Raw genomic sequence first — 17,588 nt, forward strand, 5'->3', positions numbered from 1 at the left:
TACTAACTATATATATCTAAAATTCAAGACAAATAAATGTTATGCTGTTACATGTACTCTCCCTCCTCCATACAATCAAATGAGACATTAAAATGCACTAAACAACTATACTACAACGCTCATGTTGATTTTTGTGAAGGAAAATAAATGATTTAAAGATATATATTTCTATTTTTAAAGATTTTAATTACACGTCATTAAATGATCCATGATGTATGACCCGGAACAAGAACTAGTACGTGTACGTGCACAATTTAAATGCATGCGCAAAATTGTGGTGGAGAAATTGGTCCAAAATCAATCAACATCATTTCAGACGTAGTGCACTAACTAATGCCTCAACGCTCTGCCTTTCCTTCACCTCCAGCTTCATAAATAAGTGCCTGATTTTTCCGTTACATAAGTTGTGTTTTCCTCACTATATATATGTACTCTTCTTCACTAATTTAATATTTTAATCCAAACACTAAAAACACTGCAAAAACACAAACATTGTACGAAATTCATGGCTAAATTAATAGAAGAAGAGCACCCACTAAAAGCTTTTGGCTTTGCTGCTACTGATTCTTCTGGCTTTCTTTCTCCTTTACATTTTTCTAGGAGGTAATATTCCTACCCTCTTTTTCTATATTTCTTCCTATATAGTACCATCTATGAAGTATCGGAAATCCATGGAAGCTAAGTGTTCGTTTGGTATACATGAGAATTTAATTCCGGTACGAAATTACTTCCCTTACGGAATTCTTAGAAATGGCCTAAATATGTTTGGTTGACATCAAGAAATTTGCAACTCGCATGAATTCTGATTGAGCAAGGGAGAGGTGGTTAATCAAAACAATTTTCCAAAGAATTTTCATTGCACCCGTTTTCTCAACCTGGCCTCCTGTCAACCCAACAACTTTCCAAATGAGAAAATCATGGAAATTTTCATTGCTACATAAATTTCTGTCAACCAAATGAGCACTAAGATTTTCTTTGTTTGAAAAATGCTTAGGTTTGCAAAACCCAAATAATATCCGTGTTACATAGTCTACCATGATAGGCTCTGATCTTACCAAGTAAGTGTTGGCCCAGTGGTGATGGGGACTGGCTTTGGTAGGACGGACCCGTGTTCGAATCCCCGCAACACCCTTGGGAGAGGAATGGAACCTAACCACCCCGAACTTGGCCTCGATCCGGATGTAGCCCGAAGGGTGAACCGGGTGAAAACACCAAAAAAAAAAAAAAAAAAAAAAATGATAGGCTCTGATCTTTATAACATAGATAACATTTGAATTTTTTATTAATTATTTCGATCTGTTTTAAATAAAACGTTTGTTTTTTCAGGCAACTCAACACACTTTTTTAATTTTTAATATCCTTAGTTTTGCACAGGTGAAAAATATTAAAATATTATAATTTAATAGTATGCATCGAGACGAATCTAACAAGATCCCACTTTTTGATTAGAAATATTAGACTTTGACCAATTTTTACTAAAAGGATTGATGTTTCTTAATCCAATTTTTACATATGAGAATGCTTTGAGCTAGAGTAATGGGTTATTGTAAGACTCCGCAAGGACAAGTTTCTTGTGTGATAGTGACCTACAATTAGTATCTACTCTAATGTTACGACTGTGAGACCAATGTTGATTTTTTGGACTTTGATGTGTGATATGTGGAATACAAATGTAGGATGTTTTTTTTTTTTTTTTTCCTGAGGGTGAGAGCCACAATGACGAATAATGTAGATGGAATTTGATCACAATATTCACAGATTTCAAATATCATTTTTCAAGATTTTAACCAACTAAACTAGTTGACATTCACTTTATGAATTACCATAGTAATGTGCTAAGAAAAATATTTTAAGATAAATAGATGTCATTTTACAATTTGGATCTGTGGATGATTTGCCTTATTGTGGTCAACTGGTGTAAGCTTATTCTAATTATTAATTAATTAAAAATGCTTTGGGTACTTGTCAATTGGTGTCTTGATGATGTTGATGCTTGGGCTATGATTGATAAGTGTCCAAATTAGGGGAATTTGTGGATTGGGAGTTGTGAGTTGTAGCCGAATAAATAAATAATGTACTAACAAAAATATAAGACTCCATTTCGTGTAATGTTACTATTAAATAGGGTGGAAGTAGTGCCTTGTTTAGTAATGACTCAGGTTATTATAATACTAGCAAACAAGAATATTAATCTATACTAATATATTAAAAGGGGCGTTATTAAGTTAGGAACGATGTCACGTGGTACCTTTGATTGGATTATTTTATGTTATGTAATTCACATACACTAAAAAAAATAGAAAATACATTATGTAAGATTCAATCTCGAAATCACAAACATATATATTAATGTCTTAACTACTAAACCAAGTGATACTTGATGTTATTATTTCAAAGTAAAATGTTAATAAACGAAAGATATACCCAAGCCTAAAAACTAGTTCTAGCTTTTTAGTACAACGATTGTGCCACTTAAATTTATAACCCTTTATTCAAGAGGAAAATAGGGTTCTTTTGCGAATTTATTAAAAGAATAATTTGGATTTATTTATATATTTTGATTGGTTTAAAGGGTTTGATGAACATAAGGTTCTAAATTCTAATTCTGTCTTCAGGAATTCTTTTTTGAAATAATGAGTCTAGGTCTATGTACATCTTAATGCTAATGAATAATGATCCTAGTCAAACATTATTACCTAATTCACAATAGATCAGAATAAGTCGGGACGCAATTCGCTACCTAATTTTGTAGATCTGCATGTACCAAATAACTATTTTTGTAACACAGTTCGTGTGGGATTTAGAGAAGTAGGTAACACTAAAATCGATTAAGTTCGATCACCTAAGTCAAAGGTGACCTATTATCTTGCAACAATTTTGAGATTTAAGTTTTTTTGACTTTAAAACTATGCATGTCTTGTTACAGGGAAAATGGACCTGAAGATGTAACTATTCAAATCCAATTCTGTGGAGTTTGCCACTCTGACTTACATTCTGTGAAAAATGAGTGGGGTTTCACCAGATATCCCATTGTTCCTGGGTAATTTGCATTGCCATATTTAACTCATTGTATTAGTAAAATCTGGTGTCTTGGTTGCTTTTATCTGTAATTGCACATTAATTTCATGATATATACTTCCTCTGTTTCATAATACACGCTGCACTATTCATTGTGGGAAGTTTCACATTACTTGTCACACTTCCTTTTTGGGCAATACACTCTCTCCTCTCACATGGGTCCCTTTTATTTTTAATCTCTACCTCTATCTTCTCCAAAAATTGCCTAGGAGTCCGTGAATTGAGAAGTGTAGCGAGTAATATGAAACGGAGGAAGTATATTGTCTTTTGAGGCCGTAAGAATAACTTTGTTTTAACTTGTTCAGGCATGAAATTGTGGGTACTGTCACAAAAGTTGGGAATAATGTGAAGAAATTCAAAGTTGGAGAGAATGTAGGTGTTGGTGTCATAGTAGGATCCTGTGAAAACTGTGAATCTTGCCAACAAGACTTAGAAAATTACTGCCCTCAAATGGTTTTCACTTACAATTCCCTGGATAAAGATGGGAGCAAGACTTACGGCGGTTATTCTGATATAATTGTTGTTAACCAAAGATTTGTGCTTAACATCCCGGATAACCTGTCTCTTGATGCTGCTGCACCGCTCTTGTGTGCTGGGATCACGGTCTACAGTCCGATGAAATACTATGGAATGGCAGTAAGTGGGAAGCATTTAGGAGTTTGTGGATTAGGCGGGCTTGGTCATGTTGCTGTTAAGTTTGGGAAGGCCTTTGGACTTAAAGTTACTGTCATTAGTACCTCGCCAAAGAAAGAGGATGAAGCTCTTAATAGACTTGGTGCAGATTGTTTCCTTGTCAGTACTAATGCTGCTAAAATGAAGGTAAATTGCAGAGTATTTCTTAAATTTTCTTTGTCAATGAACTCATTAAACAGTTTACCAAGTCATTAGACACTGCTAGCTACTTTTATGTTAGATATGCTATCTTCAGATTTACCCATAAAGTTATTGTGCAATATGTAAGCAGATAGCCGATTGAGAACTACTGTTTTTGGGTGTTATAGTGTGCTTGATAGATTAGAATCTACTTGTTGGAGGCCAATATTTCCTCGCAACAACCTCTGATATTCGCGCTTCTCTGAAAATCTGAGGACAATTTAAAGTATTTGACTATGATCTATACTGACTATACATTTCCCTGGCTGTTAGCCCCAACGGACATACCCCCTTGTGTTGTGGCATGTGCTTCAGTCTTCACGCGTATTTCTTGTCCACACTAGCTATGGCATGTGCTACGAATAATCTTCCCTTAGGCACTTCCTGCTGTTAATAAAAATTGGTGCCATATATGCAAGCTCAATCTTAAGTAGTTTAGACTTTCGAGGCTTTTGGTTTATCTGTTCATAAATCCGTGCTAATGGCTCAAATCATCGAATATGCTTTGGTTTATTTGTTCATAACGTGTTAATGGCTCAAATCATCGAATTCATGTAGGCTGCAATGGGGACTATGGACTTTATTTTGGATACCGTATCTGCAGTTCATTCTTTGGCTCCATTGCTTGGTTTGCTGAAGTTGAACGGAAAGCTAGTTACTGTAGGCCTCCCTGACAAACCCCTCGAGCTTCCTGTCTTCCCTTTAGTCCTGGGTAAGTTACTATTTTGCATCTTGTATTAGATGTAATTGAAGTTCAATTTTTGCGGAGCTAAAACATTCGCCTCTGTCTAAGATTCGATTGCAATGTAAATCGGATAAGATTATAATGTAGCAGTGCAAATTGTTCATATAGAGTTGGTCTAAATGCATAACAGTAGTTATACATCAACCAATATGTGTGGTGGAACTTGAAAATTTTGTATGTACTACTATACTAGACATGATCTATGTTACTAAGATGAGATCACATATAGGAAAATATTGCATCTACACCATTAATTTCACTGATTTCGAAATAATCCTTCGATAGGTCGAAAACTTGTTGGAGGAAGTGATATAGGAGGCATGAAGGAAACACAAGAGATGCTAGATTTCTGTGGAAACCACAACATTACTGCTGATGTAGAAGTCATCAAAATGGAGTACATCAATACTGCTATGGAACGTCTTGCTAAATCAGACGTACGCTATCGTTTTGTCATCGACATCGCGAATTCCTTATCTGCTTGCAAAATGTAGAACACTCAGATCATCTTTCCATGGATCTTGTTGGAGTGAGGAAGTTGCAAGTCTTGGTGTACTAACTACAAGCTAAGTCTGAATATATAGTAGAGTAATAAAGTTGGTCTAGGGATAAAAAAAAAATACTTAAGTATCATTCACTGAAGTATTTGATGTTTGATAAAATTTCATATGCTGCTATAATGAATAGACCTCTCTTTTAACTACTCCACATAACATAGGTCGAATTCGCACATTAATGAACAACACCGACCATCATTACACAATTAGTTACACGATTGATTATGTACATGTCTTTATTTTATTTTTTTTGTAGGAGAGGTGTTTTATTTTACCGAAACCTCTCACAGGGTTAATTCGACCGAGCTACGCAGTTAAGGACCCTTGAGAGTTGGGGAGGATAAGGCCTAAGGGATTCGTACCCCTAAAGTATCTTTAGTGGGGTTTGATCCTACACAACCTTAATGTTGGGAGATACAAACTTTACTACTACAATACTACACCAACTACTACATGGTAAACGTGTATACATCTCAATCATTTTACGATCTTCTTACCCTCAAAGTGTCTCTAATAAAGATAAATATATATATATATATATATATATATATATATATATATATATATATATATATATATGTTAATAACAACATTATACTACTTTTTTGGTAGATATAATAAGTTATACATGCATCCATGCCATCTCACTAGCTACTCCTAATTGTAAGATTTAACCTTGCTCTTCTTTTATAACAAACACAAGGGAGAGACATACATTATCAAGGCTCCAATTTTCGAAATATGAAGAGAGACAGAGCAATAAAAGGGAATAATTTGGACTGAAGCCGAAAGTTCCCCTTATCCTTTTATTTTTTTTCTTTTTTCTACTTGTAATTAGTCCATATATATTTTATCACCTTGGCCATTTATTATTGCGATGTTATACTAACACATATCGGTTATTATTTCATACTTTCTCGTTTTATCACTATCCTAATCGCATCTAAAAGTATGTTTCTTGCCATATCTACTCACCTAAACAAAAAGTAAACTCTAACAAGACGGAAGACTTCCTTTACAATATGGGTTTCAATTACTACCTCTGTCTTTTATTAGTTTACCCACTTTAACTTATAACATTGTTCATCTTTATTACTTTGACCATCATTTGTACTTTATATGTAAGGAAAATATAATCATGTGTGATATTATTTGATTCGTCTCAATATGTAGTTTTGGAATATTAAATTTTTATAATTTTTACAAATACATAATTAGAGATATTATTATCCAAAATGATACATTGATAAATGTGAAAAAAGTTAAAAGGGGTAAACTAATAAAGGAGGGAGTATTTGAGAATTAGCAAGTGAGATTCGTCGATGTTTGTTCTTCTACATGAGCATTAGCTCACTTGAAAATATATTTTAGGACTTTTAGATACACATAACCCACTTGATCATCAATCTTTGAATTTGAACTTTGACTTGAATTTTGAAGTTTGAATGTTGGCGCACGATTACAACTTTACAAGGTACAACACTTGCAAAATGGACCAATGTGATACGATATAGGATACCCAATAGTACAAACATACAAAAGTCAAAAGATAATATTAAAATAATACTTCCTTTATTTCAAAATATAAGATATTCAAAATTTATTTTGACCACAAAAATGAAATATCTCTCAAACACGATGAATAAAAATGATACTGTTGGATTTGTCTTAAAAAATACTATAATAATATTATTTTTACAATTTTCTATTAATATAGATTGAAAGTAATTAACAGTTAAAGTTTGACATCGAATATCATACGTGCTTTATATTTGAAAAGAAGGGAGTAATAATAGTCAACGCACACCAATTAATAAGTTGGGATTAGTATTTGCGTTGATAAAAGCCAAAGTTTGTAACTATCCAACCTCAACCTGTAAAGTCAATAGAACGTAAAATTCCTTTAATCTATTAAAACCACTCTTTTCGAAGTTCAATTGACGTTGAAAAGGAATTAAAGATGTAAAAAAATGAAGTATGATTCAATGACCACAAGTTAAAATCTCACGCAAGCACTAGCGTACGGTGCAACCCTCTATTAATTGTCATACACAAATCTGAAAAATTGATCGGGTAAGTGATAAGAGACCGTATACTATTAATTTAATATTAGGTAAACGTCCAATTTCATTATTAAAAAAAGAACTACTCACTATAGTTTATTCTATTTCGTGACCGGTTTAATTCATTCAGCTTTTACATTCTTTAATCTTTTTTTATCCATATATATGAGTCACGAGGGCAGTACAAAGAAGGGGGGTTCGAACTTGTGACCTATTGTTCACAACACATCAATCTTAACCACTGGATCAAGACATTCTTTAATCTATTTAGTGAATAGCTTAATAAATTGAGTAACTAGTTTAATCCACACGAAAATTTTGTCGGATTATTATTTAAAATTGTTTGTTGTAGTTCGAGATTCAACGGGGAAAAAAAGGAATGAGAAGAGAAGGGGCGACTATGTTGATGCAAGATGCCTAGGAAATAGTGTTGGATAAGAGTGGGATACTGGGATGAAATAGACTTGTTAGAAGAATGTATGTTTGAATTTGTCTAATTATAGGTTAAAATTAGACCGTCTATTCTATTAGTTTGTGAAATTCGCATTAGTTTAAATTTTTATTAAAAAAATAGATAACATTGTAACTTCTATATACACTATTTTAATTCTAAATTTGTAATTATTACAATGAAAAGTCTTTAAGATAACATGAAATTTATATGTTTGGCTTTTTATGGAAAAGGGGGCAAGCCCCAAACAAGAAAAATAAAAAATAATTATAGACCAATGAGACGTCGTGTGATCACACCAACAAATCTCGCTATGTAAAATCATAGCTAAACCAGAGGGTGGATGAAGATGGATCATCTGATAGTCAGCTTAATATATTACGAGTTTTCCTTTTTAAATGTTCAAAGTATACTCCTTATATAAGGAATATCATCTTATTTGAAAAACATAAAATAAGGAAGAAGTTGTAAAAAGTAACATAGAGTTAGTAAAAAAATAGGTTTTCTTTGATTTCTTCTCACATTTCCTATAAGGATATGTAGAAATGGAGGAGATATGATTTAGGTTTTCTTCCAAATTCCAAGGTCCCAAAAACAACAACATATATAGTTATTTGACACGCAATATAACTGAAGTATAAAGTGAATTTTCTTAAACTCAATCCTTAATACTTCCTTCCTTTTAAAATGAGTGTTGCACTTATTATTTTTGAAATTTTCAAAATAAGTGTTATGTTATTTTATTTGCTATTGAGTTCTTTCCATCTCTCTATCATATGGGTTCTCTTTATTTCTTTGAATCTCTTTTCACTTTAATTTTCGTACCTCCATCCACATAACACTTATTTTATAACGGATGAAGCATAAAGATACGCATCAAATATCGAAATTAATAACACAAGTATGAGTATCTCTATTTTCTTTTACAATCCTCCAAAGTCCAAAGACAAGAAGTTGAAGAGAATATGATCTACTAGTCTACTTTAACATACCCATAAAATGATTAATGCCAAGAACTACAATCTCAAAATCAACACATTACTACTATACTAGGTATAAGTATAACCATAAACTTTCCACTATTTGACCATGAGTGACTTAATCAAAGTACCTACCAAAAAAAAACATGGAAAAACAGAGCAAATGACAAATAAATACTTCTCTACAAAAACAACTTCTACTCTTCTAGCATACAATAGTTGAAACATCTATATCCTCACATGTCACATCACATCATCATGACCCATATCATGATGCATCTTTAGAATCATCATCATCCATCTTTCTTTGACTTCCACGTGGAAGCATATCAGCCGTAGGATAAGATGTAGAAGAAATAGGTAGAGAAACAGAGGAATCCATAGAATTACTAGTTTGCAATGGAAAAGATTGAGAAGACAAAGTAGAAGACATCAACATTTGATCCAAAAAACTCAAATCACCATGATTTTCTTGAAAAGAAGCACCAATTATTTTTGAATAATCAAGATAATCTTTAAACTCCCCTGTTTCTTGTATACACTCCAACGGTCGATTTTGCATTATTTGATCGGAATTTCGAGAATCCGTCAAAAGGGTCGCCGGAGAATCGGAAAATATAAACTGGGTCGCCGGAATATTCGCCGGAATATTATGAGAAGTGACATTTTCAGGGAAGTTAAGTTTAGCTTTGCTGCCCCTAAATTTAAGGGCAGCTTCATCATAAGCTCGGGCAGCTGCTTCAGCAGTTTCAAATGTACCTAACCAAACTCGGGCAGCTTTGTATGGGTCCCTTATTTCAGCTGCCCATTTACCCCAAGGCCTTTGTCTAACACCTCTGTATTTTCTTCTACTTGGCTCTCCTACCACTTGTGGTTGTTGTGGTGTTGTGTTTTTGGCTTCATTCTTTATGGAATCATGATGAGTGTATGTGAATGTTGATGATGATGATGATGATGATGATGTTGTTGATGTTATGGTTGTTGATGATGATGTTGAAGCTGATGTTGATGTTGTAGTGGGTATCATAAAGCTTGGTCCCCCTGCTTGCAAGTAGAGGAATTGTTATAATACTAGTATATCAACATGTTGCATGCATGGAAATGGTACATAAATATTATATTACTACTAGCTAGTAGTATTTGAGCTAGCATGTTTAGAATGTGTCTTATATTTGAATTATGATATCATTAAGATGGCATACATGTGAGAGACTCAAAATGTATATGGATGAATAAGAGGTAGAATGATTAATTTGAAGTATAAGGCTTATATAAGCTTTTTAACCTATTGTGTAAGCTATTATCCCCCTACAATAAGTTAGCCCAAGGACTAACCTCGACAAGGCTACTAGCCTGTAGCCTGTAGGAAACACCAATACATTGACTGGTAAGGCATGCATAACATGTTAAGAAAATACCCAACATAACCTGACCTCAGGGGCCAAAGGGGAGCGCTCTACCCACTTTATGTAAGGAGTCTATAACTTTATGTTGAACGCGGATTGATTAAAATTTAATAGATTATAAAAATATTAATAATTAAGGAGTAAATTATTCTTAAGAATAAATTTATGGAAGTTGCCGAGTATGGTTCCACTTCCACATTACCTTATTCCTATAATAGTAAGTAATTAGCAAATATTTTATGTCTAAGTTTTTTTGTTTTTTTTTATCAATGTAAGCTACGAAGGTTGTACAAAATACAAAATAAAAAAAAGGAAATTTAAACATGTGACCTATCGTCCACAACATTAATTTTAACGAGTATGTCAAGAATTCAAGGTATACTTAGTTCTCATGTCTAAGTTGATAGATAAGTAAATTAATTATAAGTATAATGAGGTCGGTAAGAGATTAGAAGTACAGTACTGCCTAGTGAGTAAGGAGTGGATTTAATTAATTAAACATTAGGACTTATTATACCTTTACAACATGACAACACTTTTGCATCGTAAAGTTTTGTTGTACTAAATATTCGAATATGGTACGAATTAAATGTATCCACCGGATTTTTGAACGCGGAAATAACGATTTAGCATATCCAATATGCTGTGAACGCGATATAACAGTGGATCACTCAGGTAAAATGTAAATGGACAAGTCAATGACATGCACTCCCATATGCAGCATGCATAAACTCGTTAAATTAATACTTCATCTGTTTAAAAATAGTTGCATCATTTACCTAATATTTTTTATTCATATTTTATATCTTGATTATTTTTAGTAATTTATATTTTAAGATAAACATAGTCATATGAGATCTTATTAGATTCGGCTCAATTTGTATTTTTTTAATATTAACGTTTTATACCTTTTACTCATTGATACAATTGAAGATCTTAACGTTTGAAAACATGCATCGACAAACGTGAAAATATGAAACGGTGCAACTATTTCTAAGTGGCCGGAGGAAGTATATTTTTGGTGCAAGCACATTACGTTAGTAAGTTGTTAATTAGCGTGATCTGAATTAACAATAACACTTCCGTTTCAAATTGATAATAAAAAATTATTACTTGCTCTAGATTTTTTATTTTTTTGATTAAGAAAGATAATTAGTACAAAGACCCCCTGTTAGGCTACTAGCCTGTACGACACACTAATTCATAAGCTAGGTACAAGATTAAACAGTCTAATATTAAATGCCCTAATATATTCTTAAGATGAGTATTCGAACCTTGAACAAAAACCCTAAAATTCACTGAGCTACCACCTCTGCCTCTGTCACTTGCTCTAGAAGATATGGTTGGTCCAATGGTATAATGATAATAATAATATATTTGGAATCATCTGCGTTAATTAAAAACTATAAACAATAAGGTCTAATACAATACGATAAGATCGACATGTAATACGCGTATAGCATCACTGCCATTACATATTATGCATACAAATTAGTCGACCTGTTTCGTATTCAAATTATTGTCATGCTGTTATGTCATATGTGAATGAAATGATGATGCATGGTTGGCAATTTGGCATACTGAAATTACTTGCACGTAAAAAAGTTAGATACGTATTCTAGACTTCTAGTGTAGTTTACTTAGCAATATGTGAGACGTATACATATGTTTAATTTGTTGTATATTACTAATATAGAATTAAATAATTTAATGTCTTAGTTTTCTACAAATTTCTGTTAAGTTATTTGTGCGGAAAAGATCACATAGGCCAAGCTCTATTATTTATATTTTCTCCGTTTTATATTATTCGTTACACTTTTCAATTCACAAATTTTTAGTTATTTTTTGAAGAAAAAAGAGGTAGAGAGTAAAAAGAAAAGGGACTCGTGTGAAAGATACAGATAGAGATAGACATAGAGAAAGTTTATTGCCCAAAAAAAGTGTATCAAGTAATGTGAAATTAATATATAACGAGTATTATGAAACGGATGAAGTATATAAGATCGAACATAAATAGCATGACTAATGAGGATAAGCAATCTCTCTTAAACATGCATTGTTATTAAAAATTAAGGTTGTGTTACGCTCTCTCGAATCTTTATGATCGATCCTAATACTTTTATGAAAACAATCACTAAATTATTTAATTTTGAGAATCCCTCTTTACAGAGGATGAAACTCGTCACCTACTGTTCACGTAACATAACGTCGGGTAAAAGCACCATTTTAGATACTCTCGAATGCACCATTTTGACGTCAGCGGTTAGCAAAGACAAGAAAAATATCCAAACACACACAATACCCACCGTCACCCCAAAAAAAAGAACAACTAACAAAGAAAGATTCTTACTGAAGTCTAGAAGATAAGTACTAATAAAGATCAGCAAAGTACATACATACCTTTATTTGAAGCAAGATATGATTGATGATATGATGAAGAATAAACTGGTTTCACATCACTGAATATGTCATGTTCTCCAAATAACATTCTATTACCACCATATTCAATCCTAGCATCTTCTACTTCTCCTTCATGTCTTCTTTTTACACCATAACTTGGTAAAACATTTACAGAAGAAGAAGATGATGAATTATTACCAGAAATAACATGAGTTAAAGCAGAAACCATTTCTTGCATTTCTTTTTCTCTACTAAACCCAGGAATCATTGGACTTAAAATCTCTCTCATTTTCATATTCATTTCTTCTTCTTCATCATCATCTTCCTCCTCATTTTTTTTGCTTCTTTTCGCCACCTTTTGATCTTGTGAAAAATATACACACATAAATTAGAGTTTTGGGGTTTTCCTTTTTTGGTGGGTTTTTCTTCTTTGATAAAATTGTATTATTTTGACGAATGCAAAACTCAAACTTTATAAATCTTCTTAATTGGTTGACGGGTTTTTATGTATGTATGTATGTTTATATATATATGGAATAATATGGTTTAAGACGCCGCCATGCATTGAATTAATATTTATATTGGAAAATTTTAATGCTTTAAATTGGAAGAAAATTAAAAAGTTGTTTTTATTTGTAGCTTTGAGATATTTTTATTTTGTTTTATATAATTATTTTCAATTGTGGAGGGAATTTTATGGGTTTTCACTTGGACAACTTGGACTTGGCTTTCTAGCTGTTAATGCAAGTGGATAAACTAGGGGTATATAGAAACAGAAATAAAGAAAGGACAGAGTTATGTGTAGATCAATGTTTATTCAATGTATCATTTTATTCCTTTATTAAATATATACCCCCCTCCCCTGTTTTTTTATTTATATTTTTGTTCGCATTGTTTTTAGGTAAAATTAGCCTCAACATTCTGAATCGTAGCTTGAGTGCACCTAACACAACTGACTATGACTAGTACCCTCAATATCACCAATTACGAGGTGGGGTGCAGTATGTTCCTATGTGCCACCAACTATGGAGTGAGGTGAAGTATGTACCATAAAAACTCACTGTTTTCTACAACATATTAGGCTTCATGTCTCATTTATGGTATGAAATGTACCCCAGTCCCCACCCCATAGTTGATGGTGTTGTGTGCACCCGAGCTATAGTTTAAGGTGTTGAGGTCAATTTTGCCTTGTTTTTAATGCATCTAAACTCTCCTTCTATTTTATGAGCTAGTCTTGCGTGGACTTGGTCCACTCTAATATATTATTGTGGACCAAAAGCCACCTGTACCTGTTGGCTTGATGACTTTTAATCTTAACATAGCTTCTTTTTACAATAGTAAAGTTACACTAATTTACTATTATCTTATAGTGACAATTTTTTTTCCATAGAGTCACCTTTCTTACATTAGTTTACTATTTACGTATTTAATAACATAGTAACCTTTTCTCACGTAGTCAGTCTTCCATTGTATAGTTTATTCCTCTTTTATATCTATTTTCTTAACATAGTGACCGTCTTTTTTGATAAATCACATGTTCTAACATAAGGTTCACGCTAAATCTAGTGTGAACCAGGTCCATATAAGTTTTCTACATTTTATATGGAACTCCCTACTTTTCATAAAAAGTGTATTATTTTCACCTATATTTATCTAAATTAAAATTATTGAACCTAAGCTAGTTGGAACCGATCAGACCTGAAACTTACTTGGGGGGAACACACCCTAAGTGTATCATTTTATGAAGATTTTCTTACTTTTACTCTATTCCTAAGTTGGATAATATTTGTATCCAATTCACGCTACTTTACCAAATTTGTTGGACCCAAATATAAATATGACCACAAATTGTATATGTTCTCCCATTGTTTTCCATTAGTTACAACAATTTGACGAATATATTGACGTACAACTTTAAACATTTAATAGCTTTAATTATCAATTACAAAAAATTATATAAAGTTGGTATGTTGTAAAGTACATTATGACATACTAGAAGTTGTCTTCTACGTTATTCAAAACTTTCGGTCAAGGTTTGTATATGAATATTTCAAATGTATGATAAAGGTGGCTCGTATGAATTAGGGATATACACAAATCGGATATCCGAAATCGTCAAAATCTTATCCGATTCGAAAAATTTTAGACTTTCCAAATCCAAAAGTTTCATATCAAATCTACCAATATTTTTCTTTTGGTGTGACCATAATTATAAGAGTAAGTAATATTTGACAATAAATTTATGAATACGGTTATCAAATACCAATTTGTTAGGGTCTAATTTTAAAATATCAAAAGTTTTCTATTAGCTTTTTAAGTTTAGATTACAAGTATTTGATTGTAGTTTCATCACATTGTCTATTTTCGGAATAAAAACTTATATGTCTTGCAAGAGATCACCTGCTTTTACATCAAAATTAGACAATGATAAGCGCAATATCAAAAAGAAAATTTTCCAATAGTGACTAGATTAATTTCTTTCGATAACTAGTTTAATTCATTTAGTGACTAGGTATACTTTTCTATTAAAATTAGACCGTTTCTTTTAATAATCTTTGTAAAATTATTACATTACGGAATTGGCAAAATTAAGATGGAATAAACAAATTAAAACTTTTTATATCAAATTGACTAATACTAATGACCAAGTATATCCTAAAATCACCGAAAATTAATTATTGGCAATATGCCAACTGAGTTGACGTGGTATAAGGAGGCAAATTGATTGGTAGGTCAAAGTTTGACTCAATAAAAAAAGTTAAATATTTAAGAAAATAAAAATTAAAGTCAAAATTATTTCAAAAAATAAAACAAAAAATAAAGTCAAAAGGAGGTGTGTTTGTGTGAACGTCAAAACTTCGACCAAAAAAATACTGCAAGCGTCAAACAGCTTCATTGGATGTCTCATGTCGGCGTCTCTAAATCTAATGAATATAGGTGAAGATATAGAGATATGAGTGTGACAAAGCCTAATTAAGGATCAATTGTAGGAACCGACATAAAAAAAAATAAGGTGTAAGTAATAAGTTGGCCGTTTTCTAGTTCCATGTTCAGTTTTCTAACGTGATCAAATTTTGTAGCACTCTAGACTCTAGAGAGTAGGGTTGTTCAAAAATATCCGATTTGAAAATTTGTCGACCCGATTCGATTTTAAAATTTTAGATCGGATATTGGAAAAAAAATTCATTTGGATTGGATATGGATAGGATTTATGAGTCGATCCGAAAATTCGGTGGCAGAAATTTTCGGATCTGATCCGATATTTGACGTTGAACACCCTGATAAGAGTAATACAAAGTGTACAAGCATTTTTAGAAAGAAGTGAAGTAAGGGTAAGAAAAATTGGTAGTAGTATTTGACTAGAATGGTTGTTGGCTCTATGGAACCGAGTTTTATGATTTATGAATGAGTGAAACTTTACGTAATTTGTGTTGTGTTTTGGTTAATTTGGTTGAATTGGGTGATTTAGATTATATTTGGTTCTAGTTTGGTTGTTATGTAAAGAATAATAAAGCTTTTATAGTGTTTTCTCACGTATTTACAGATTTACATTTATTTAACAAAGTGTGGGATTAATATGCAAAAAAAAATGTGTTAGAGAACATGTATTTTACGTGATCTTGAGGTTACTTAAGAATTTGCAAGTTTATCATTATGTTAGGAGATTTTCACAACTATCTTTTTAACCTTTTGGTGTTTTGAAAAGAAATAAGTTCATTCTACAACGAGCATGTTGGCTGTTCGGCAAAAGTAGCGATTGCGTTAGCTGTAGAAGTTGTCAGTTGTTGTACTAAGTGTTAGCTGTCAGATACTTATTGGCTATTAGAGTTTAGCTACAAAAAATAACTTTTCTAATAATTACTACTCCCTCCGTCCCAAAATATAGTTCTCATTTCCCTTTTTTCACGGTAATTTATGCAAGTAGAATCTAAAAGGGATAGTAAAGATTTTTTGTTTATTTAAATAAATGGTGTATGGGAAAAGATGATTTTAAGAGAGAGAATGGAAAATAATTGGTGAAAGAGCATCAATTGTAACATTTTGGTTAAATAAACAAAGGAAAAAACACCCCCTCAAAAAAACAAAGGAAAAAACAAATTTCAAGAAAGTAAATGATGAGACACGGTTTTTCTAGACAAATTACGGAAAAATGTGGAACTAAATATGGAAATGGGAACTATATTTTTGAACACCCAAAATGGAAATGGGAACTATATTTTTTGGACGGAGGGAGTACTATAAAACTAGCTGTCAGTTTAAAAAAAGTAACAAAAATAAATTATATTCAATATTAAAAGTTACTCGAAAGCTACCTCTATCACAAAAACTAATATTTATGACTTTTTCAAAACATGTACACTAGTTCAAACACTAAAAGGCTAACTCCAACTACTTCACCAAACACAACTTTTCACCATTATTAGATTCTTGACTTGGTCCAAATACTAAAAGCGATATACCAACAAGCCATACATCTTATTTTCTAAACTTACTTAACTTTCAGTAAATTATACTCCCTCTGTTTTTATAATGATCTCACTACTTCTCTATACGTTCGTTTCCAAAAGACATTATCTGATCTTATCTTATTTCTTTCTAAAATAAGTGAAGATAAATTAACTGGATATTTTATCTTATCTTATAAGATTTTATATAAGTTAAACATGATCCTTACTTGTTTAACAAATCTCTTTTTCAATTGTGTGTTAATAATCATTAACTTACCCTACTTCATAGCACTCACCATACATTGGCTTCACTAGTAGCACTACCAAGACTACTAGTGATTCCCACAAGCTAAGATATATGCCTATATTCAACTCACACACCCTATTATAAAGGACCACACACGTTATTCTACCTTTGCAACATGTTAAGTCGATAAATATAAGATATTCATATAAACCTAACTTTAATTTTATACCTAGTAAGTTGCAAGCCTGAAAGCTAAAGCTAGATTTGGCACTTGCTATAAATGAAATAAAGTGTTTGATCATTCTGAAAGTGACTTCAATCAAAGGATGATTCTGCTTCT

General features: G+C 32.1%; 2 protein-coding genes across 2 annotated transcripts; one reads left to right on the top strand and one right to left on the bottom strand.

Annotated features, from left to right (window-relative positions):
* The first annotated feature begins 385 nt into the window (after positions 1-385).
* LOC104895474 (probable mannitol dehydrogenase) lies at positions 386-5,752 on the top strand. Its single transcript, XM_010681992.4, has 5 exons — positions 386-603; positions 2,927-3,040; positions 3,384-3,897; positions 4,510-4,663; positions 4,982-5,752. The coding sequence occupies exons 1-5, from the start codon at positions 506-508 to the stop codon at positions 5,188-5,190; spliced, it is 1,089 nt and encodes a 362-aa protein (XP_010680294.1). The 5' UTR covers positions 386-505; the 3' UTR covers positions 5,191-5,752.
* Positions 5,753-8,599: 2,847 nt separating this feature from the next.
* On the bottom strand, positions 8,600-13,119 carry LOC104895475 (ethylene-responsive transcription factor ERF115). Its single transcript, XM_010681993.4, has 2 exons — positions 12,554-13,119; positions 8,600-9,788 (listed from the first exon to the last, which is right to left on the bottom strand). The coding sequence occupies exons 1-2, from the start codon at positions 12,936-12,938 to the stop codon at positions 9,016-9,018; spliced, it is 1,158 nt and encodes a 385-aa protein (XP_010680295.1). The 5' UTR covers positions 12,939-13,119; the 3' UTR covers positions 8,600-9,015.
* Positions 13,120-17,588: the final 4,469 nt, after the last annotated feature.

The sequence above is a fragment of the Beta vulgaris genome, chromosome 6 (assembly GCF_026745355.1).
Source record: "Beta vulgaris subsp. vulgaris cultivar EL10 chromosome 6, EL10.2, whole genome shotgun sequence".
NCBI classification, from domain to species: Eukaryota; Viridiplantae; Streptophyta; class Magnoliopsida; order Caryophyllales; family Amaranthaceae; genus Beta; species Beta vulgaris.

Bases quoted from the DNA above. Each gene is read 5' to 3' on its own strand.
- LOC104895474 (XM_010681992.4), top strand. From the start codon at position 506: ATGGCTAAATTAATAGAAGAAGAGCACCCACTAAAAGCTTTTGGCTTT. The intron at 3,041-3,383 runs GTAATTTGCATT...TAACTTGTTCAG, and splicing joins AGATATCCCATTGTTCCTGG to GCATGAAATTGTGGGTACTG. The intron at 3,898-4,509 runs GTAAATTGCAGA...GAATTCATGTAG, and splicing joins CTAATGCTGCTAAAATGAAG to GCTGCAATGGGGACTATGGA.
- LOC104895475 (XM_010681993.4), bottom strand. From the start codon at position 12,938: ATGTGTGTATATTTTTCACAAGATCAAAAGGTGGCGAAAAGAAGCAAA. The intron at 9,789-12,553 runs GTATGTATGTAC...ACTTGCAAGCAG, and splicing joins ATATCTTGCTTCAAATAAAG to GGGGACCAAGCTTTATGATA.